The sequence below is a fragment of the Halichondria panicea genome, chromosome 13 (assembly GCF_963675165.1).
Source record: "Halichondria panicea chromosome 13, odHalPani1.1, whole genome shotgun sequence".
Lineage (NCBI taxonomy): Eukaryota > Metazoa > Porifera > Demospongiae > Suberitida > Halichondriidae > Halichondria > Halichondria panicea.
Genome location: NC_087389.1, coordinates 5,913,502 through 5,934,892, shown reverse-complemented (window position 1 = coordinate 5,934,892; position 21,391 = coordinate 5,913,502). Strand labels below are relative to the sequence as shown.

The following is a 21,391-nucleotide window of genomic DNA, read 5'->3' as shown; positions in this document are numbered from 1 at the left end:
TGGTATGTGAAAAGAGCATGCGCAATCATTATTATGAACACTATAGCAACGCTCACACGATTAATCACTAAGACCTGGCCTTGCAATTGATTCTATAGTCAAGAGACTGAACACATATTGCTTCATCATCACTGGCCTGGCCCCATGCATAGGAAGTGTGGCCTGTGATCGAGGCTATACAAAAATTATATTCAGGTGGGTGAAACGACCCGTACCAATCTTCACATCTTCCACATTCTAAACTGAGTTGAGTGACTATCACAGCTACGCCAGCTTAAGGGTATGAATACACTCGACAGATCATTGGTACTCATTGTCCTCCTCCTGGCAAGCTACTCTCTGGCTGTCAAACCATAATGTAAAGTATGCAAAGATTTTGTCCAAGCCTTCAACAAAGTGAGTGTGAACATCTATTAAAATGTGTTGAGGTGTATGGGGTAATTCATACGCTGCCCCTCCCCCCAGAGGATGGACGACACAGCCAAGTCAAACTTTGCTGATGGGGACACGAATTGGGAGGAGGAGAAACTCGCCTCCTACGCTAACAGGTAGCCTCCGTCTAATTGCACTCACACTCTCAAAAAGTTGTCTTGCAGTGAGGTTCGATTGATCGAGATGCTGGACGAACATTCAGATTATGATGTAAGCTCTGTCACTATGTATCCATGCTCCTCATTGGTTGCTAGGGAGTTATATAGTGACATACGTACATACACGAGTGCCTGCAATGTATAAAGCTGTGTGTAAGCTCTGTCACTATGTATCCATGCTCTCATTGGTTGCTAGGGAGTTATATAGTGACATACGTACATACACGAGTGCCTGCAATGTATAAAGCTGTGTGTGTTTCAATGCAGTGCCATCGACTGCTGGAGAATTATGAGGAGGAGATTGAGAGATGGTGGTTCAAGTTGTGAGTACATTTACAAGAGCCAGTAATACAACAGTTGTGTTGAATAAGTGACTCTGCCTGTGTGTGTAAAGTTGTTAAAATAACGCTTGAATTTGAGAATGGAAGTTGTTAAACTGGTGTTGACTTATACTGTACAGGAGACTGTTGAATTTGCACATGCGGTTGGAGCAGAGGAGGGTTGTCAGGGTCAATAGCTGAGTGGAAAGTCTCCCAGAAGCAGTTTTATGATTAAGACTAGACCTTTTGACCCTGACGATCCTCCTCTGGTGTTGTAGTTGGTGTGACTAATGTAGTGTCCCTGCACACAGGAGACATAAGGAGGAGGGCTATGATGATCTAAAGCAGTGGTTGTGCTCTTTTTGCTGGGGGCATGAGCTGTTTTGCAGCAGTGTAGAAGCGAGCTTTCTTGCAATTGGCTTGGTTATGAGGCCGAGCGTAGACCATGTACCAGCAGCTAATACATGTATTCACTGAGTAGTGGGGTGGGGCTGTTTCTTTGCAGCAGTAAGTGGGGCGGGGCTGTTTTGCAGCACCAGAAGTGGGGTGGGGCTGTTTTGCAGATTTCAGCGTTGGAACTCCAACAATTTTGTGTCAAGCCATTCGTCGGTCATGCCAATCTTATACGCTGCAGATACTGGCGTCTAGCAGAGAGAAGAGATGGAGCTGTGTCTAGAGTTGTCTCTGTCTTTTTTGTGCAGTTTATATTGTGTTACTAGGACAGTGTTATGTTGCTATGCCCTCGGGATATAAACTAGTTATAACACGGGCACTCGGGCTGCATGGAATATATTGCACTCAGCCCTCGGGGCTTACGCCCTCGTGCTTCAGTGCAATATATTCCATACATCCCTTGTGCCCGTGTTATAACTATAACATAATTATTATGGCCGTTCAACAATCCCTATAATTACTCTATAGATTTTGTCCATCTTGAGAGCAGTGAAAACTCATCTAAAGACATTTGTATTTGAGGGCACTACTCTGAACCTGCGGCAATTACCATGAACTGGCTACTCTGATCTACCAGACAATCTAAAGGTAAGTATCAGTACTTTCTATTTAGCCTCTATGCATTTCAATATTTCTCTCTGTAGGTGTTGTTTCGTACAGTGGCCATGATGGTGCCAGACAATGCCATGATTGGAGAGATCTCTCTCTACTCTTATGGTTTTGTGGATGCTCGTAATCTGGCCGTCAAGATTGTCATGACCTATGGACTGTGTTGAGAGCAACTCTCCAGCCAACTCCATTCTGACTATGGTGGGTACAACCCACTGTACTGTATACTCGACCTACTCACTATTGTACACTGTAGGCATGCGTGCAGTCCAGTCAGTGTTGGTGGCAGCCGGTCATCTGAAACTGAAGTACCCTAACGAACATGAAGACGTGTTACTGCTCAGATCCATCATGGACGTCAACCTACCCAAGGTATGGTATACTATAAGCTAGGAGAGGCCTACCGTATGGCTAGAATATTTTGCCGGTAAATAATCTTTGCGATCTAACTGTTCCCCTACCAAATCTTGGATTTAAACAAATCATAGCTTTCTGAAAATCCCCCAAAATTTGAAATTACAACTAAAGTTATGGCCGTTTTAAGAGCCCCAGTGCCACTTGTACTTTCTAAGGTCATGTTGTAGTGGAATTTAAAGTGTTTTAACAACCTCCCTCCTATATACAATACCATTGCTATTCATCTACCATAACACACACACACACACACACACACACACACACCAGGCAAGACCAAGATCCTAGTGTTACATGTACTAGCTGACACACTCACACTACTCAATGAGAGGGGACAGATGGAAGAGAACAAGACAGGTTATAGAGTCATCAACCCCAAGACTGTCACTAAGGGTCAACTGTTTGGTCAGTTTGACCCTGTGTCACACGAGTGGACTGATGGTGTGGTAGCCAACACATTCAGGTGAGCCTAAGCGTGTGCATATATAGTTGCGCTCTATTGTAACAAAAGCACAAGGCTATAGCTTTTCAACAATTCAGCTGTTTTTGGTAGCCTGTAATTTTTGTTGAAATTCTCTAATTTCAAATCTAATTGCTAGCTCTGAGAACAACCTTTCCAATGGTGTGCTTACATGTAGATGTAAGTTTGCGATTAGTAGAAATCTGGCAATTTTAGCAAAAGCAAAGTATATAATAGCCTTGCGCTTTTACAGCCATTTTGATAGCTACGTACGTATCATTGCGTGGTTGATCAGTGCTTATATCTGTGTGTGTAGGGAGTTTGCACCTGCACAAAGTGATGACCGTAAGTGGGTGGTGTTTGATGGTCCTATAGACACTCTGTGGATGGAGTCCATGAACACTGTACTGGATAACAACAAGAAGCTGTGTCTCATGTCGGGGGAGATCATTCAAATGAGCAACTGTATGAACCTCATCTTTGAAGCAGATGATCTGTCACAAGCCTCAGTGAGTCTACATAACACCACTCTTGAATTGCGCTTGGCCTGGCTTGGGCCCCGCTTGGGCTTGAATTGATTGGTCTATCTAATGATGTGCTTAGATCAGTGAGTGCTGTACTATTGTATCTAATAAAGATGTTAGAAATGCAGCTGTTTTAGAAGCTACAAGTTTCATGGATCCCTTTTGTTAACCCAACAACTACTGTTACTTCCTTATAAGGCTTATTAGTTACCACAACATAGTTTGGGGAAGTCTAACAAATTCTCTATGTGCAGAAACTATCTAAAAACTCGATGTCCCTTTTCATTTAATTTTTTACCAGCCTGCCTGTTTCTGGGTCAATCCTCGAAAACCTCGAAAAGTTTGTGCCTCTAAAATAACCAGCTATACCATCTAAAAACTCTCTCTCTTAATTTTTATTTTTTACTAGTCCATGAATTGTTGATGAAATAATTTTTTATACATGTACTTGGTAAACTTCGCACCCTCACAACCCCACAGTGAACTTTGACTCTAGTATTTCTGCACGTGGCAGCCAAAAACAATTATTACTAGCAGCTAGCTACATGTACGTAGCTACAAGTAGCAGCTTGTTAGTGCTTCACAAAGACTTTCTCATGGCAGAGTTCAAGTTTATAAACAACAATTTAATGACAAACTAAATATTTTGGAGCTAGTAAACGCCGCTCTTGAACAGTACGTGGCCTCTCTTGAATTGTAGCCTCCTCTTCCAGCAAAATGAAACATTTAGTAGCCGCGGCTCCTGATCAAGCATATACGGTAATTGTCATAAATAGAGTTTTCTGTAGCTCTCTTTATATCCTATCAAATGATGCCAAAAGTGAATTATCAACTCCCTCCCCCCAGCAGGGGTCAAGTACCTGTGTGGAAGGCGCCCCCTGAACCACCCACTACCCCTAAACGATCCTCCAATTATCCCCCTGTACCCCCAGATCCTGCTGCAAAGAGGTCAAAGGACAGAGGTCATGAGGCGGCAGATAAAGGGGAGGACCATAATATCATTGACTATCGAACAGCCACCCCCCAAGAAGTGTTAGAGTGAGTGAATAGTATAAATTAATGTGCAGGTATGTGCTACATGTACATGTCCCCCGTTTAATCAATTGGTTAGTGGACTCGTTCAGTCGCCATAACTTGAATTCCGTGGATCCAATTTTATGGTTTTCCGAAAGCTTAGAAAAAGACCTTTCAAATGGTACCAGATATTTGGGAGATGACAATTTTAGCACGATACCATGTAATAATAGCCCAGGGTTCAAAGTTGAATTATGGCCACACCTAAAGAAATACATCATGTGAAAGGTCACTTTCTAAGCTTTCAGAAAATCATAAAATTTTTGAAATTGGCCATGGGTCACGGTACTAAAGTATGGCTGCTAAAAGATGTTCAACTACTGTAACATGTCCGTGCTTGAATTATATCTAGTGTACCTATACACACACTATGACTGCACCCCCCCCCCCCCACACACACACTATGACTGCACCCCCCCACACACACACACACACTATGACTGCACCCTCCCACACACACACACTCACACACACACTATGACTGCACCCCCCCCACCCCTAACTAGGTATGTGCATCACGAATATTTGACTGTTATCAACCCCCCCCACACACACCACACACACACTATGACTGCACCCCCCACACACACACCACACACACACACTATGACTGCACCCCCCCACACACACACCCTCCCACCACACACACACACACTATGACTGCACCCCCCCACACACACACACACACCCTCCCACCACACACAGGAAGCAGATGACGTCAGTAGCTCAGCGTATGAATGCTAATGGAGAGGCTCGTAAACGTGGTGGTGGTATGACCCGAACCTTCTCCCCCCTCACTCCTATCATACAGCACCTCTACAGCAAGTCACATGAGGTGAGAGACACTGTACAGGTTGCTATGGTAATGTGTTGTGATATTGTTTTTGTTTGTTCAGAATTGAACAGGATCAACAATGCATTGCAAGAAGACAAGAAGACGCTACTAAACAAGTGAGTCACTTCAGTACTGACACTCTCCTGCATTGCCTACCAAACACTCACCTGTTTCACACACTCAGGCAAGCTACAAGTTTCATGGGGTCCCTTTTTCAGCCACTACATGTGACTTCCTTATAAGGCTTATTAGTTACATACCAGTGTGGTTTGGGGAAGCCTAACAAATTCTCTAAGAGCTACCGTATAGCGGGTTATTTTCAAGACACTAAATTGTTCAAACAAAACATTTTGAGGATAGAGGTTCAAATGTCCACACCCCTACAGTAGAGAGGTTTCAATATACTGGATGTAAACCAATTTTCGAGTCATTTAATGTTTGTGTTTCTGGGTCAATCCTCGAAAACCTCGAAAATGTCTTGCCTCTAAAATAACCAGCTATACGGTATCTAAAAACTCCCTCTTATTTTTACCAGGAGCCCAAAATAAGAGAAGGAGCGGCTAACTTCAAGGTATACTCGGGATCACATCTCGTAATTGCCGGTGAAACCGCACTTCCTTGTATGGAAGTGACTAAGTGCTTGCAAACCGCACCCCTGCATTGCGTATAACACGTGTAGGGATTCAACCACTTAGTGACCCTGCATATATGGAAATGCGGTCATAACCACTTACGAGATGTGATCCCCGTAGTCAGCCGCTCCTTCTCTTATTTATGGGCTCCTGTTTTTACTGATCCATCAATATTAATTATTGTTGAAAATCTTTCTTATGATTTGTAACCTTCACACACCCCACACCCCCACACACACTCCTTACACACACACACCCCACACACACACACACCCTCACACTCCACACACACCCCCCCACACACACACTCCACACACACCTCACACACCCTCACAGGATAGTGATGAGGACCGGAGCTGATACAAGAGAGCTCTTGTCTGGCAGGACAGACCCAACAGCTGCAGGCACGACTACAGGTACAGTGAGTGCTACTAGGTACCGTATATGCTCGATCAGAGGCCGCTCTTGTATAAAGGCCCGCACTCAAATAGTAGCCTCCCTTGCTAGCAAAATGAAACATTTAGTAGCCGCTCTCAAATAGTAGCCTCAGTGAACTTCGACTCTAGCATTTCTGCACGTGGCAGCCAACAAAAATTATTACTAGCAGCTAGCTACATGTACGTTGCTACAGCTTGTTAGTGCTTCACAAAGACTTTATCATGGCAGAGTTCAAGTTTATGCAGGTGAAAACAACTTTTGATGACAAACTAAATTATCTGGAGCTAATAAACGCCGCTCTTGAACAGTGGCCTCTCTTGAATTGTAGCCTCCTCTTCCAGCAAAATGAAACATTTAGTAGCCGCGGCTCCTGATCAAGCATATACGGTATTCACTATCAGCCAATAGCAAACAATGTCTGTCTCATTATTGCATTGCTTGTTCCTAGGACAACTTGTCTCTAATGTAACGTATACGCTCGGTAAAAACAGACTCTTTTGGTTGTTAGCCTTGAGTCTCCATTGTACATGTATCTATCGTATCCATTGGAGACTTGATACTTTCGATTTGGTTTTATTTGCCTTTGGGTATACACTTGACCTCTGACCTCCTGTCAGCACACACTGCTATTTGGTGCAGCTTAAGTTCCTTGTTTTGTGTATCGGGTAATATCAGATTATACGCTCGGCTATTCTAGTGCATACCTCAGTAACTGGATACCACTGCCTACCTGTAGATTCTAACAGATGATTATTATAAGCCGTGTCTACATGTACAGTCATGTATGTACTGTTACGTATGTTCAGACATTCATTAATTAATGGATCCCCACACACACACACACACACACACACACACACACACACACACACACAGGATGATATTCTGTCCAACAGTGCACTTCACAAAGCACCCAGCTGCCCTCCTCAAAGAAGTTGGTCAGAGTCTGTGACAGCTGCTACACATTATTTTCTTCATTTTTAGCTGAACTCGTTTTTACTGAACATAATTTCCACACTTTATTTGTTTCTACCCCTTTATATACTGTGTTTCAATGTCACAATTAATTGTAGTACTGTCCTGAATTAAAAAGAGCAAATGAAACATTGTGCATGGAAGCCAACGAGCCCCACCCAGAGGAGGTGCGACACGGTCACGAGATCCATTTTAATTAGTTTTGTTGCTCTGTTTTTACATTGAAAACATAATTATTGGATTTGGCTCTTGTATTACTTCAATACGTACACAATTAGCAGTTGATATTTGGTACCAAGCAAGTACTTCTACTAACAACACACTTGGAGAGATTAACCCCAAATAACCTCTGAAATAAACAGTGCAATGAACAGAGCTAAACGCAGAAGAACTGGGAATGGAAGTAGATCTGACAGAAGTTGCAGTGCACATACTGATAGAGCTAGAGTGGTACTTCGAATAATTTTATATTTAATCCATGAAAATTCAACGTTAAGAATGTCCCCCTTGTCGATAGCACTCAATACAAAATCACACAGTTCCTTGGGTACATACCCAAACACCTTCCAACAGCCAGCAATTATCTCACACTCAAATGCCACTGCATGAGAATCATACGGATTGTTAGGTTCGGGATTTAATCTCACTGGAACATTCTTTTTTTCGTTGATCAACATATCAAATGCTAGCTTCAAAGTTTCTTGATACAAAGGGTCACGAGTGACACCAACACACTTAAAATTAACGGTAGCTAATTTCTTTTGAGACTGCACACTCGTCATCACTTTTATCTGATTCTGTTGACAAACTGTCAGACATCAACGCTGGATCGTCATCAGAGGCATTTTTCTCATCCATACTCTCTTCTGTCCATCCCCAGATAATGAAGAGTCCATCTGGTGTAGATTCAAGGTGTTTGACATACACACCTACATTCGGAATAATTATTTGTACTATAAACTACATGTATGATGTACACAATTTCATATAATTATGCGTCTCTATAATTATAGTTTGTATGATCACTAGTACTATATCAGTTTAATGTAGTGGACGGAATTCTTACCGATACGAAGCAGTAATCTTTGAGTTGAATAGTGAGAGGAGGTACTATTTTGTCTAGCTCGGGATCAGCTCTGATGAAGGCATCCATCATTACAACAGGAGAGTCACTAGCACTGTCTTGGTCTTCTTTATCAAGGAACTGAATTCTAACTTGTCGATTTGCCACATAGATCACTGAGAAGGACGGGATGATATAAGCAAACTTTATTCCTATCTTCAAAATAGTGATCAATCTGTCAAGTCCAATTTCTAAAGGGACTAGAGACTGACAAAGGACTAGCAATCTCGCTGTCTACGTTTTGCTGGGAAGACATTTTGTTTGTGGCAAGTGTGCGCGTTATTTAAAGAATGTCAATTTAGCAGTGATACATCGCTTCCTGTCGTACTAGCCTCGATCCCAGGCCGATCCGTCTCTAATTGAACGCTAGGTCGCCTCCTTGAGGAGGCGACCTAGCGTTCACGAGGCGACCTAGCGTTCAATTAGAGACGGATCGGCCTGGGATCGAGGCTACTGTCGTACCTCCTCTGAGCCCCACCTACCAGGTTGGGCAAATATTTATTGTGGAAGACGAGCCCCACCTATCCAGGTTGGGGAATTCCCTTACATAAACAACAAGCCCTGAACAAGTTTATTCTGAGCCACTAGCACTGAGACCAGTTGGTAAGCCAGTAAATTAGACAGAGAATTAGAACTTGAAGTGATTATCAATTATATGCATGTCCATGATACCTCTTTAGCTATAGCCTATAATTTATAAATTTATAGTGTATGTTTTTATACCGGCATGTATTAGTCTTGCAAGCCAGACGTTACATCCCTCTTTCTGGGTCTGGGTCCACATAGCCTCGAGACCAGGCCGATTAAAATATGTATTTTAATCGGCCTGGTCTCGAGGCTAGGGTCCACTCCACAAGACTATAGGCATGTATATAAATGTCAAATCTTGTGTACAGAATGTGTCCTTTGCTGTCATTCTACAATTAACCTTGCTCAGTAGAGAGACAATTAATGACTGTGATACCTGTGATCTAAACCATAGAGGTATAACTTTATTGTATCGTATAGCGAGTAATTTTCGTTGGTGCAAATGTTCTGAATAACTATTTAAATATTATTCGTACAGTTCAGGATAGTGACTTTGAACCTATTGCATGCAGTTGTAGTTTTAATGTTCAACTTTGTATGATGCTTTTCTATACAAAATATACGATATACTGTACAAAAACCCGGTATAATTGCTTTATACATGGATGTAGCGCACGTGAGATGTCCGGAACAAGCATGCAGCTGCATGCGAGTAGCCTCGATCCCAAGCCGTTATATTGAAAAATATGGCCTGACATTGATTGTATCTGGGCGTGACAGGAACCGGAAACAAATGCAGAGATTCTTCACATTTTGCATAATTATTCACCCGTATAATAATTTAGCTTCGTATATGCTCTCAAGTACTGCCCCTTGTACAAGCTAGGACTAACACTGCCGGCCATTGTCGGCAGGGTGTTGTTTTTGCAAAATCTCTCTGCCTTTGTTTTTTGGTTCCTATAACCATGTATGCACACCCAGATAAAAATCAATACCATGCAGGCCTATATAGTTGGTATCCTAGCTAGCATTGTTTTAGAGACAACGAGGCTGGGAAAGCAGCTATATGCAAGCAAGCTAGCTATGTTTAATAGAACAGTGTGTGACTGAATAGTACACCAACAACTACAGCACTTTTGTTGGCTATGTTCCTTGGATTATAACTTTTCATGTCTGAATATGTTTAAAGCACCGGAGTGTTCGCTGAAATATTCGAATCATACAGTGGCGGATCCAGGAAAAATGAAAGGGGGGTTCCAAACTAACAAGCGCGCAGCGTGAATTTTTTGGGGTTAGACCCACTTCCGGTCACACGTGACTAGGGAAAATCCCGTACTCAGCCAGGGGAAGTCCCATAATAGACTTGCGTAAGAAGAGCTAGCTAGCTGCCTAGGCGCTAGGCTAACCTGAACACTCCTTTGGCAGTTGATACATCAAAACAACAGGTACAATCATTGAATCAAATTACAATAGCTACAAAAACTGATAAATAACTATAGCTGCTGTCATTAAGCCTTCTAAAGTTAACTTCAAAAGGGGGGGTCAAGGGACCCCATGGACCCTTCTCTGGATCCGCCACTGTCATACCTCACTTACGTCACCTCTCATTGGTCAACATGCTGCTATAGATAAAATAAAACATACAACCACAGGGCATGCACAGATTTCAAACCAACATTTGCATGTACAAAAACTTGTCGTGGATTGAATTGTTGCTATAAGGGGAGGTCCTTTTATAGTGCTTTGGTCATAATGGTATAAGTATGCAGATATACTACACATACGAGGAGGATATAATTATATGCACCCCGTATATCCTCCTCGTGGGTGTGGTATATCTTCCTCGTAGGTGCGGTATATCCTCCTCGTAGGTGCGGCACATCCTCCTCATAGGTGTGGTATATCCTCCTCGTAGGTGTGGCACATATCTTACACTGTGTCAGATAAAGTACGGTAATAAAATCTCAATTTTCTATCCTCTGCTAGGTTGTTGCTGCTTATCATCTCAGGTCACTTCCGACTACGCTCTTGAAATTAGTTAAAACCAATCTATACAAATATTTCGTATTTGCTGTGAACAATTCCTAAATTGATCAAAACATGGATAAATTCATTACTAGCATTCGCCAGAAATACATAGAAAGACTCTTGAATCGTCAAAAGCAATGGCCACCAGTTAGAGGAGACAAGCTCGTCAACTTGCAGTTAGTGGAGGCTGAAAAAGAAGAAGGATTTAGAGCCGGCTTGCCACAACATGGTGCACCTGATGATAAGGTCAAGCGTACTCCAATTCTCCATGGCAACCTATTCAAAGTCGAAGAAGGCAAGAAACCAGTCAAGAAGCTCATCGTTGAAGGCAATGCTGGGATTGGTAAAACCACACTGTGTACCATGCTTGCTGAAGGGTGGGCAGAGGGCAAGATCCTGACACAATTCAACTGTGTTCTGTTGCTTCCACTGAGAGAGAATCGAGTGTCCTCTGCCACAAGTCTCGCTGAGCTGTTCAAACTTCTTCATGCCAATGAGAGGATTCGCCAATCTGTTGTAGAAGAGTTGGAAGAAAGAGAAGGAAAAAGTGTCCTCATCATAGCTGATGGCTGGGACGAGCTTAGTGAAGACAATCAATTAGAAACCTCATTTCTATATGACCTTCTCTTTGGTGATGTTCTTCCTTTTGCTTCTGTTCTCCTCACCTCACGACCTTCTGCTTCAGCTCCTCTTCATGACCTTCCTTCTGTAAACCGTTTGGTTGAGGTAGTTGGTTTCAATGAGGAGAATATCAAGCAGTACATAGAATCAGAGTTTGAGCAATTCCCAGAGAAAGCTTCTTCTCTTATCGAGCAGCTTGAGAACAACCCAGTCATTCAGAGTGTGTGTTCTGTGCCCCTCAATTGTGCCATTGTTTGTAACTTGTGGCACACTTTAGACCAAGAGCTTCCTCGTACGCTAACTGAGCTGTACACTCAAATTGTTCTTAGCATTATCCTTCGCAATGTTAAAAAGAAATTCTCCGATTGTCCGATTAGCCTAAATAGATTCGACGAGATTCCGAATGATATACAAAACACGTTTTGGTTGATGTGTGAGTTTGCCTACGAGTGTTTATTATTAGATCAGCTGGTTTTCTCAGAAGCTGAATTGTCCTCTCGCTTACCTGAAGTTGGTGACAAGTTGCAGTGCTTTGGTCTGTTGCAGTCTGCACGATCACTTCTACCTGTTGGTCATGGCCTGTCTTTTCACTTTGCTCACCTGACCATCCAGGAGTTCTTGGCTGCCCTCCATCTTGCTACTCTACCCAATGAGGAGAAACTGAAAGTTGTTGAGACTAATGCTGACAGTGACCGGTTTGACATGGTGTGGAGATTTATGTTTGGTCTTGCTAGTAAGTACAATGGTAGTCATAGCGATAAGGTGATCAGTTTGGATCATGGTTTGACGGATCAATTTGTGTTGGCTGAAAAGTTTAATAAGTTGGTTTTATGGCATGCTGCTTTCGAAGCTTCAGACTCTGGATTCTGCACAAAAGTTTGTAATTTGTATGGAACAAATTTATTACTCGATAATTTCAGGACAACTACGAAGTCTTTTGACTATGTAGCTGGGTTTTATGTTCTTCGTCATGCTGTAAATTGTGACGATATGGTTATCATAATATCCCATTGTGCAATCGAGGATAAACTGTTGAAGGAACTAACTGACATACTTTCCAATGCGAATGGTAAACTGCAAGTCGGACAATTATCCCTCGAGCAGACTAAGTTGTCTGACAAAGGTGTTGCTGATCTATTCAGGAGAGCCTCAGCTGCTTTTACAGCTTTACGTGTACTCTTGTTGGAGCATAACAACTTCACTAACGTCATGTCTTCATTCATGCACACATCTTGTACGAGCCTCACACGGCTGAACTTATCTCACAACCCTCTCGGAGTGTCCGGCATACAGTTATTAGATACAGCTGTACAGTCTGGTGCTCTTATCAACCTGACGAAACTGGAGCTAACCAAAACCCTCACTGACGATGCTGACGTCAATGGAGCTCTGCTGACCACCCTCTTACAGTCGATTGCCTCTCACTGTGCTAAACTGGAATACTTATACCTCTCTAATAATAATCTTGGTTTACCTGGATTATGTTCAGTTGTTAAGAATATTTCGTTAGGATTGACTGACATTGAATTATCAGCTACCCATCTCACCACTTCATTTCACTCGGAGTCTCAATACACAGTCATCTGTGAGATGCTGAATATCAACCCAAACAGTTTAACAACAATTTACTTGTTTGATTCCAATTTCAGTGGAACTGCTGGAACTCTCTTACTGGCAAAGTTTCTTCAAGCATTTCCATATCTTAAATATATTTACTGCTTGGGTTGTTCTCTCACCTCTGCTGACATCATAATGCTTATCCACCATCTCAAGTCCGCTAATGTGATATGTAAGAATTTAAAAAGGTTGTATCTCAACAACAACTCCATTGATGATGAGGGATTGATAGCTCTCACTGAGTGTCTACCTGAGCTGTTTCCTAGACTGGAGGGGTTCCATGTCAGTTACCTGGAGGACGGTGTTGATGTCAGTCATAATCCTGTGAGCGAGGAGTTGATGCTCATGTGCAATGAACAGTTGAAGGTACTCACTCTACAGTTCATGATTATGTTGCATTTATCTAGCTTAATACACAGATCATACGGGAATCAAGGAATTCTGCAATGCTGAATGAGTGGGAGAGAACATGTTTACCTCCACAAAATGAAGAGGTCAGTAAATTCTTGATTTATGCTTAAAAACTATACTCATAATTTCCTAGATGAATCGTACTTTCCCTTCTCTTTGGGATACGCTACTGTCGAAGATGATTGATGAGGCTCAAACGGTGAGTGTTGCAATACATCATTATTTTTAACTTTTTACTGTGATCTTATCCATTATAGATATCTTCAGCTGTTTCTGAAAGCATCCTTTCATGGTCAACCGCTAACAAACCAGCGGAATACAACCGAATAGTTTATGAGGTTGTGGATACAGTGGACACTCCTAGTGATATCACTGATCCAGACACTCTCATCAATGAACAGAGCTTCTCTCAAGCATCACCAGTAGAGCACCACCCCACAGCTAGTGACGAGGCTACTTGTACTACAGCCCTGCGTGCGCAGTCTACACACGGAACAGACCAACATACAACAGGTGAGCATTGCTATCTTTGTCAGTGTTTTGTATACGTATAGATTTAGGTTATTACTCACGCACGAGCCAGGGCATGACATCATTTCGCCGTAGTTATCCATGTTCCCTGCTTATTAGTAAAACTACATTCGGTAATCACAAAAGCCGGTTCCAAAGGGATGCAAGTTCAAGGGCGGTGGTTACATGGTGATGTATTACCCACTTGGGTGATATTGCTACCACATCTTGATCGATATACCAACTCATGCATGTACTGGAAATAATATCATGCTCCATAAAGCATCTGCCAGTAGGCATAATTATTTATGTTTACACACAGCCTCTACTGTACTGATTGATGCCGTACCATCTGATGTCACTGAAGGAGATACCTCACAAGATGTCCTCACTTCATATCCACACTCACGTATGTGTGGATTATCTACGTGATTATACAGTGCATGCATGTATATCATAAACATAGTTATAGAGCCTGTTTGGTGTATGTTAGAATTAAAAAGTTCACTGTCGGAGGTTCGATCTGCATACTTTGGAGAGCTAGCTATAATTATATACTTGTAACGACTTTTGTATTATAAAATTTCCCTCCTCAGACAAATTGTCTCCTGCAATGGAACATGTGGTCAATGCAACGAGCGATCAACATCAACATACCAGTAATAAAGTGCACATTTGGTCGACAGGTTATGATCATTAATTTGTCCTGTGCCTGATCATGTTAATCCCCGTGTATAATTCAGTGCCTGTGTAGTTGATACTGTGTAGTTGATGTAATTGTAGCACCAACTCAGACTTAACAGTTTATTGTGTCCTAAAATATCTCCAATGGTTGTTGTGAGTAAGTTTTTTATGTCGCTTATAAAGAATAATACTTGTACTTTTGGCCCAATATTTTTTACTTGTTTCTTTTTTCTTTTCTTGAGGTGAATTGTCCTCTGTTACAGTAATGGAAGATGTGTGTAAGAAGACTGGAGTGAGGGACCAACAACTCAATCAAGAAATCCCTGAGAGTGACATTGTTCTAATCGCAGAGAAATTTCCTCACCTGCTGAACGTGCACAAGGTAGGCAGTACTCTAAATCTTGTATCTACTTATCCTCCTGACATTTTGGCAAGGGGAGCAAATGGTGCACGTGCATGATATTAGGGTGTTGATGATATGTATATATCTAGAGGGTTCGTGACCCCAGGAATTCATTACTATATCTGCCCTGTTAAGATGAAAGCACCGCAGTTGTTGATGCCTCGGTGGAGGTGCCAAAGCTACATAACATAATTATAGCTAGCTTTTATACACACATTGATTATAATTAATTTATCATGATGAAAATGTTGTGTATGCGGGAAATAGTGGGTAATGATCGACCATGATTGTTGTTAAAAACGATCGATGCCAAAAGTTAAAATCTGATGGCAAGTACGTCGCAGAGCCTTGCAGCTCTCTTCTCACTCTTGCAGCTACCAATATAGCTAGCGTTCTAGTGCAGAGCTAACTACTAAGTAGAGTAGCAACACTCGGTGAAAAATTTTTGCTACGGACTCTTCTGAACAGGCTGCAATGGCATTCCAAGTAAACAAAACTAGGCATAACTCGAGAACGAAGCTTTATTTTGCAAAATCCAACCATTGCAAGCCAAGAAATCATGACTAGAAGCCTATAGAAACTCTTACTTGCACTTCATTGATCCTTGAGCAGCTGAAATAGTCTACACACACAGACACACAAACACACTACCGTATATACCTCTCTTGCGCATGCGCACCGAGGCATAACTATTGTTCAACAGAACCCCTCAATTGTATTCCCATTGAGTTTCCTCTAGAAGGTATTTCCGAGGGGACAACCCTCACCAAAATTAATGAAACTCTGTTTATTGTACAGGCTTTGACAATCAACGATCTACAACATGTTTACGAGAAACTACATGAAAGTGCCAGCCCTCACTGGTTCAATCTGGGATTGGCTCTAGGTCTAACTCATCCTATTCTCACAAACATCAATATCAAGTGTTGTGAAGATAATGTGTCATGCTTGCGTGAAATGTTGGCCAAGCTCCTGAGTACACAACATGTAACATGGAGTCTCCTGTCAGATGGTCTCAATAATCCCACAGTGAAGCTCACCATATTGGCTGATAGCATCACAGGTATATAACTATTTTCAGTGTTTGTGCATTTTTTTCACTTCACCACATGTATCAGTAGTAACTAGATACTGGACGGTGAGACACATGCATTGGGCTTTTTTTAATTCTATCAATTAACACTTCAAAATTCAGTATACATAATTATATTTTTAGGAAAACCATCGTCTGCTACGGGAGGTACTTGTACGAAGACTGAGAGAAAGAGTGATCAGCAGCAATACTCTGGTAAGTACAGAACAGTGTATGTAAAATTATTATATGTAGCTCTATTATTATGTGGAACATTATTGACTACAACGTGATGGTTTCACGCTGTTATGCATGTTGTCATTAATATATACGTATAGTTGTAACGTAGATACTGAATACTGTATCTCATTATTAGACACAGCTGCTGATGTCACTGAAGGAGATACCTCACAAGATGTCCTCACTTCATATCCACACACCATCCCTCAGGTAGGTGTGAATTACGTACCGTATATATAGCGCAAAATTTTTGAGGCACTTATATTTCGTGGAATAGCCTATAGATCTTAAAGCATTTCGTTGCACAATGTTCGTGGAAATAGCTGCTTACCGGAATCCACGCCTTTAAATCTTTGCATGTTATAGCAGATAATTCTAATTAAAAAACAATTTTCGTGGACTTCATTTTCGTGTAGGATTGCTAACCCACGAAATCAACGAAAATTAACCCTTTCCCCGTTTTAATTAAAACAAGAAAATACAGAATAAATAACAATTTTCTTTAAAAATTTGTATGTCATGAACCATACATTGAAATGACTTGTAACTATTTCCTACAGGTAGCGCAGACCCCAGAGGTATCTTAACACCATCTTCGTTACCTAGCAACTGACCACCCCCACTAATTAGCAATTGTTTACAAACATTCACAACTATGTACACAAATAATATTGTATGAAGGCACAGAGTGGCTAAAGACACTAAATAAGTGTTCTCAATGTTCTCACAGTGACATGGTTCAATCAGGATCTGCAGAAAGTTCTCTGCGAGGTCGTATCAGCAGACGCCCTTTTCCCGGGAAATGTTTTCTTCACCTACACACAGGTTTACAAGTTCAATGGTGGCTCATGATGTCCACTGCTGTACTAACTAGCCTAAATACAGTTATACTGAAGCTATCAAGACTACAGATGCTACTCTAGACTTACCAGATCCAAGAAGTTGTTCCATCGCAAGAGCTTCTTCCTCAGGCCTTCAGGCTCTATATTTTCTAGCTTGAGGTAGCTTTTTATCTAGCTATGATCCCAGTCACAGTCCTCTCACTCAACAAGGCCATAAGCATCGATATTCTCACTGTCTAGCTACTTTAGAACCTCACTGAGATTGTACTACGAAGATCTTGAAACATTATCAAACGGTCACTTTTCTTTCGACATTACTGTACAAAGCGTACCTCAAGGCAGCATATTAAAGATACCATGTGAAAGAGCAGCTCAATGCGCATGTGCTGCTACCTACAGTGTGTGCATAGCTCCAACACAGTGGGCACAACGAATTTTTGAAAATGACCACTAGAGTGGCCGTCATATGACGGCTTCAACGGGGAAAGGGTTAAGCCCCTTGAAAATTTCGCGCTATACAGTATACAATAATTATTATAATGATGTAAAGTATGCTTCTGTTAATTCAAATTGAATTTGTATATCTGGGTGTACTTTTAGAGAGTTAGGATATTAAATGTCTGTTCACTGTCGGAGATTCCGCCCCATTAACCACACCCCTTTCCTTCTCCCAGGAGCTGGTGGACCGAGGACTGTGACCATTGAGGAATTGAAGGAGCATACTCAAGTGAGTGTTGTGTCATATCATTCTTTAACACTTATCGTGATCTTATTGTAGATCTCTTCCGATGATGATGATGATGATGACAGCATTGATTCATGGTATTCCACTAACGAACCAGTAGAACACCACCCAATAGATGAGGTTGTGGATACAGTGGACACTCCTAGTGATGTCACTGATCCAGACACTCTCATCAATGAACAGAGCTTCTCTCAGGCATCACCAGTAGAGCACCACCCCACAGCTAGTGACGAGGCTACTTGTACTACAGCCCTGCAGTCTACACACAGAACAGACCAACATACAACAGGTGAGTGTTGCTATCTTTGTCGGCAATCTATATACTTGCACGCAGGATGTATAGTGTATTTTCACAATGACAGTTATATTATTAATGAATACACACAGCCTCTACTGTACTGACTGATGCTGTACCATCTGATGTCACTGAAGGAGATACCTCACAAGATGTCCTCACTTCATATCCACACACCATTCCCTCAGGTATGTGCATACATTGTATATATAATTATCTTATTTATAGACAGTAGTAATTTAAACGTTTTCAGTTTTTAGGGTACTCATTTTGGCAGATTTATAGCAAATTCATTAGCATAATATTTGTCAAAAGATGTACACGCAAGAGTTTGAAAAAAAGAACTAAATGCGTTTATTATTAGTGGGGACTTAATTTAGCGTTAATTACAAATTTGCTAAAATTAGTACCCGTTACAAGGTAGTGTTCTGTACAGCTATAGGAATTTCATATCTATAATTATGTAAAACATAATAAATATTGTATCAGAGACTCCACCCATTAACCACACCCCTTTCCTTCTCCCAGGAGCTGGTGGACCGAGGACTGTGACCATTGAGGAATTGAAGGAGCGTACAAAAGTGACCGACTCTCAACTTGATACTGAAATTGAAGAGACAGACATGTTGGACCTGGCAGATCACTTTGACAATGTGGAGACCTACCCTGCTATGCTGGGACTGAGCCCTGCTGAACAGAAAGATGTTAAATATGCTTTGTTTCTCAATGACATGCAAACAGCAATGTTTCATACTCTAAAGGTGTGGAGACAGCATAATCCAGGTGCAGCCACGTACCGAGCACTAGTGGACATCGTACTGGATATGAGAATGGAAAAATTGGCCACTTACATTTGTCAGTCAGCAGCTAGGTAAGTGAATCATGCTGTCATCGTGTTTCAGTATAATTATGCAATTATTTCACACACAGAAAACCTGAACCTGTGGTGTGCAATAGAACCTAACTCATTATTGTGCATGTCATACTTGTACTGTTTTAGTCAATTTATTTCCTTGATTTGTGCTATTTGTGTGAATTCATTAAAAAATTGCCCATTGCTTGGCCTAGTGTGCAAGAATAATGGTAAAGGTCGTCCAAGGAACAAACTGTTTGTTAAGCTAGGAAAAGGTCGTTAGTCTAATAAACTACATCTGTGTTTTGCTAGTTTCTCCCACTTGTTTCCCTACAAGATGGCTGACGGTACAGTGGCAGAAGACACTCTAAGAACAGGGCAAGGTGGTGAAGAGATGCGGACCAGCTCTCCCAGGCTATCAAGGAAGGCAAGGGAAGATGCCGTGGCTGTGAATGAGCCTAGTGGGGGGGACCCTGATAACTATCTCCTTAACTCACCGTGGACGTTTTGGCATGATGCGTGAGTGTGTGTACGTACGTGTGTGTGTGTGTAGAAACTGGATAGTTGAGAGGGGGACAAAATGGTGTAGTTATATATCTGGTGGTGGCCATTGTGTGTGTGTAGCTAGTTATGCCAGTTCTGTGTTTGTGCTGTCCCCCTCCTTGTAAAGTATCGTTGTGCTGTGTCCAGGTAACAAGGTGTAGTCAAGTCATACACTCCCTTCCCTGTTATATTACGTATAGCCTCGAGGCATGATTTGGTACGGGGTCATCGTGATATAAAACAGATGTAGCATGAGAAACCTCGTGTTTTATGCAATAGTCATACAGGCAACTGGCCCTCTGTCCCATGCTGTATCTACTACTAGTGTTGTACTCTATAGTGTATTTTGTGCTGTGCCCCTGTACTATAATATGGTGTGTGCGTGTTATTATAATTATATTGTGAATGTTCTCATTATTCATACAGTACACGAAGAGGAGCAACTGCCAAAGATTTCTTTGAGAATCTCAAACCTTTGTGTACAGTCAAGACCATCAAGGTGATGTCCATCACGTTCATTATAATATCAATACATCGCCCCCTACCCACCAACAGGCATTTTGGGGTGTGGTCAACAATATTCGTCCCATAGACCAGTTGGGCGAGAGAGAGAGCTACCATCTTATGAGGAATGAGAATAGGAGACCTATTTGGGAGGACTCTGATAATGCTCATGGTGGATTGTGGTCATTCAAAGTCAGAAAGATGCACACAGTGAGGCGCCATGATTATAGTATACAAGTTCTGTGATAAGCAACGGCTATGTTATGATAGCCTTACACTGTTTTCCAAATTTCAGTCGTTTTGGTAGCTATCTTTGAGAGCCCGTAATTTGTGTTCATATTGTCCATTCAACAGGCCCAGGGTTTCATACAGGATTTTTAGCTGGGAGGGGGAAACGTTTATTTCAGGGAGGTTGTTCCTTTTTTTACGAAATGATCATCGTAAAATTTTACGAAATGATTTTACGAAATGATCATCTGAGGTGCAACTTGGGCTTTTCGTGTGTTTCAAATCATGACATTTTACTAGTATACATTTTATTATGACATCATTCAGAGTTCAAGGGGGGGGGAAATCCCAGCCCCCCCCTCTGTATGAAACCTGATACATGTAGCTAAGAATTAATTTTCCAATGGTGTGCTTAGATACAAGCACTAAAAAAAGTATTTTACATTTGAAATCACAATCATAATCATGTCATAATCCCCCGCCCCCTCAGACCAAGGTATGGCAGGAGCTGTTGTTGGCTGCTGTGGGTGAGCAGTTCTCAGAGTGTGTGGGCGGTGGTGACTGTGTGTGAAGTTTGAGTGTGAGGATAAGAGGGTTCGATCAAGACATCGTACAGATCTGAAATGAAGACATGCCTGTCTTCTCAAAGAGCTCGAGGATTTCACTATTCTCTCGTGTTTTGTTGGACTGGAAATGGTCCTCAGCTTTATCAACACTGAGGAGATCAGCTCTGGGGTGGAGTTGTTGGAAGGTTAGGGTGGTGGCTTAGTAGATTAGATGATAGATAAGGCATGGGTTCGATTCCCTCTTGGGGACTTTT

The 21,391-nt window shown here is 41.8% G+C and overlaps 3 protein-coding genes and 1 long non-coding RNA gene across 11 annotated transcripts in view; 3 read left to right on the top strand and 1 right to left on the bottom strand.

Moving 5' to 3' along the window:
• The first annotated feature begins 205 nt into the window (after positions 1–205).
• Positions 206–7,484, top strand: LOC135347075 (dynein axonemal heavy chain 12-like). Of its 4 annotated transcripts, XM_064544948.1 has the most exons (10): positions 206–396; positions 466–642; positions 858–913; positions 1,832–1,951; positions 2,008–2,173; positions 2,229–2,344; positions 2,657–2,849; positions 3,163–3,355; positions 6,248–6,327; positions 7,226–7,484. In XM_064544948.1, exons 7-9 carry the CDS (start codon positions 2,725–2,727, stop codon positions 6,269–6,271), a joined length of 342 nt encoding a protein of 113 aa, XP_064401018.1. In that variant the 5' UTR covers positions 206–396; positions 466–642; positions 858–913; positions 1,832–1,951; positions 2,008–2,173; positions 2,229–2,344; positions 2,657–2,724; the 3' UTR covers positions 6,272–6,327; positions 7,226–7,484. The 4 variants fall into 4 exon arrangements, with proteins under 4 accessions (XP_064401018.1, XP_064401016.1, XP_064401015.1 ...); XM_064544946.1 differs by lacking the exons at positions 6,248–6,327; positions 7,226–7,484 and adding an exon at positions 4,220–4,403; XM_064544945.1 differs by lacking the exons at positions 6,248–6,327; positions 7,226–7,484 and adding an exon at positions 4,217–4,403.
• Positions 7,485–7,688: 204 nt separating this feature from the next.
• On the bottom strand, positions 7,689–8,718 carry LOC135347087 (uncharacterized). Its single transcript, XR_010398254.1, has 2 exons — positions 8,391–8,718; positions 7,689–8,253 (listed from the first exon to the last, which is right to left on the bottom strand). It is a non-coding gene; the product is annotated as an uncharacterized LOC135347087 (long non-coding RNA).
• A 202-nt stretch (positions 8,719–8,920) lies between these two features.
• LOC135346994 (NACHT, LRR and PYD domains-containing protein 3-like) overlaps positions 8,921–21,391 on the top strand; it is a 30,779-nt gene continuing 18,308 nt past the window's right edge. Inside the window, exons 1-14 of one of the 5 annotated variants that reach the window (XM_064544778.1) lie at positions 8,921–9,050; positions 10,962–13,607; positions 13,661–13,735; positions 13,786–13,851; positions 13,910–14,165; positions 14,485–14,571; positions 18,078–18,130; positions 18,182–18,437; positions 18,536–18,631; positions 18,972–19,314; positions 19,374–19,815; positions 20,266–20,338; positions 20,395–20,553; positions 21,062–21,322. In XM_064544778.1, coding sequence (XP_064400848.1) covers positions 11,076–13,607; positions 13,661–13,735; positions 13,786–13,851; positions 13,910–14,165; positions 14,485–14,571; positions 18,078–18,130; positions 18,182–18,437; positions 18,536–18,631; positions 18,972–19,314; positions 19,374–19,407 — 3,798 coding nt within the window. In that variant the 5' untranslated portion in view covers positions 8,921–9,050; positions 10,962–11,075 and the 3' untranslated portion in view covers positions 19,408–19,815; positions 20,266–20,338; positions 20,395–20,553; positions 21,062–21,322. Of the gene's footprint in view, positions 9,051–10,961; positions 13,608–13,660; positions 13,736–13,785; positions 13,852–13,909; positions 14,166–14,484; positions 14,572–14,758; positions 14,849–15,088; positions 15,229–16,047; positions 16,313–16,465; positions 16,538–16,697; positions 16,772–18,077; positions 18,131–18,181; positions 18,438–18,535; positions 18,632–18,971; positions 19,315–19,373; positions 19,816–20,265; positions 20,339–20,394; positions 20,554–21,061; positions 21,323–21,391 lie in introns of those variants that run through there. The other 4 variants (XM_064544781.1, XM_064544780.1, XM_064544779.1 and 1 more) reach the window with 4 other exon arrangements.
• On the top strand, positions 19,634–21,142 carry LOC135346458 (eukaryotic translation initiation factor 4E type 3-like). Its single transcript, XM_064544078.1, has 4 exons — positions 19,634–19,815; positions 20,266–20,338; positions 20,395–20,535; positions 21,062–21,142. The coding sequence occupies exons 1-4, from the start codon at positions 19,634–19,636 to the stop codon at positions 21,140–21,142; spliced, it is 477 nt and encodes a 158-aa protein (XP_064400148.1).

What these genes read in the sequence shown, in the direction of transcription:
- LOC135347075 (XM_064544945.1), top strand. Translation starts at nt 2,725, where the DNA reads ATGGAAGAGAACAAGACAGGTTATAGAGTCATCAACCCCAAGACTGTC. An exon ending in GTGGTAGCCAACACATTCAG is followed by an intron (nt 2,850 to 3,162) that starts GTGAGCCTAAGC and finishes CTGTGTGTGTAG; the next exon opens with GGAGTTTGCACCTGCACAAA. An exon ending in ATGATCTGTCACAAGCCTCA is followed by an intron (nt 3,356 to 4,216) that starts GTGAGTCTACAT and finishes CCCTCCCCCCAG; the next exon opens with CAGGGGTCAAGTACCTGTGT.
- LOC135346458 (XM_064544078.1), top strand. Translation starts at nt 19,634, where the DNA reads ATGGCTGACGGTACAGTGGCAGAAGACACTCTAAGAACAGGGCAAGGT. An exon ending in GTACAGTCAAGACCATCAAG is followed by an intron (nt 20,339 to 20,394) that starts GTGATGTCCATC and finishes ACCCACCAACAG; the next exon opens with GCATTTTGGGGTGTGGTCAA. An exon ending in GTGGATTGTGGTCATTCAAA is followed by an intron (nt 20,536 to 21,061) that starts GTCAGAAAGATG and finishes CCGCCCCCTCAG; the next exon opens with ACCAAGGTATGGCAGGAGCT.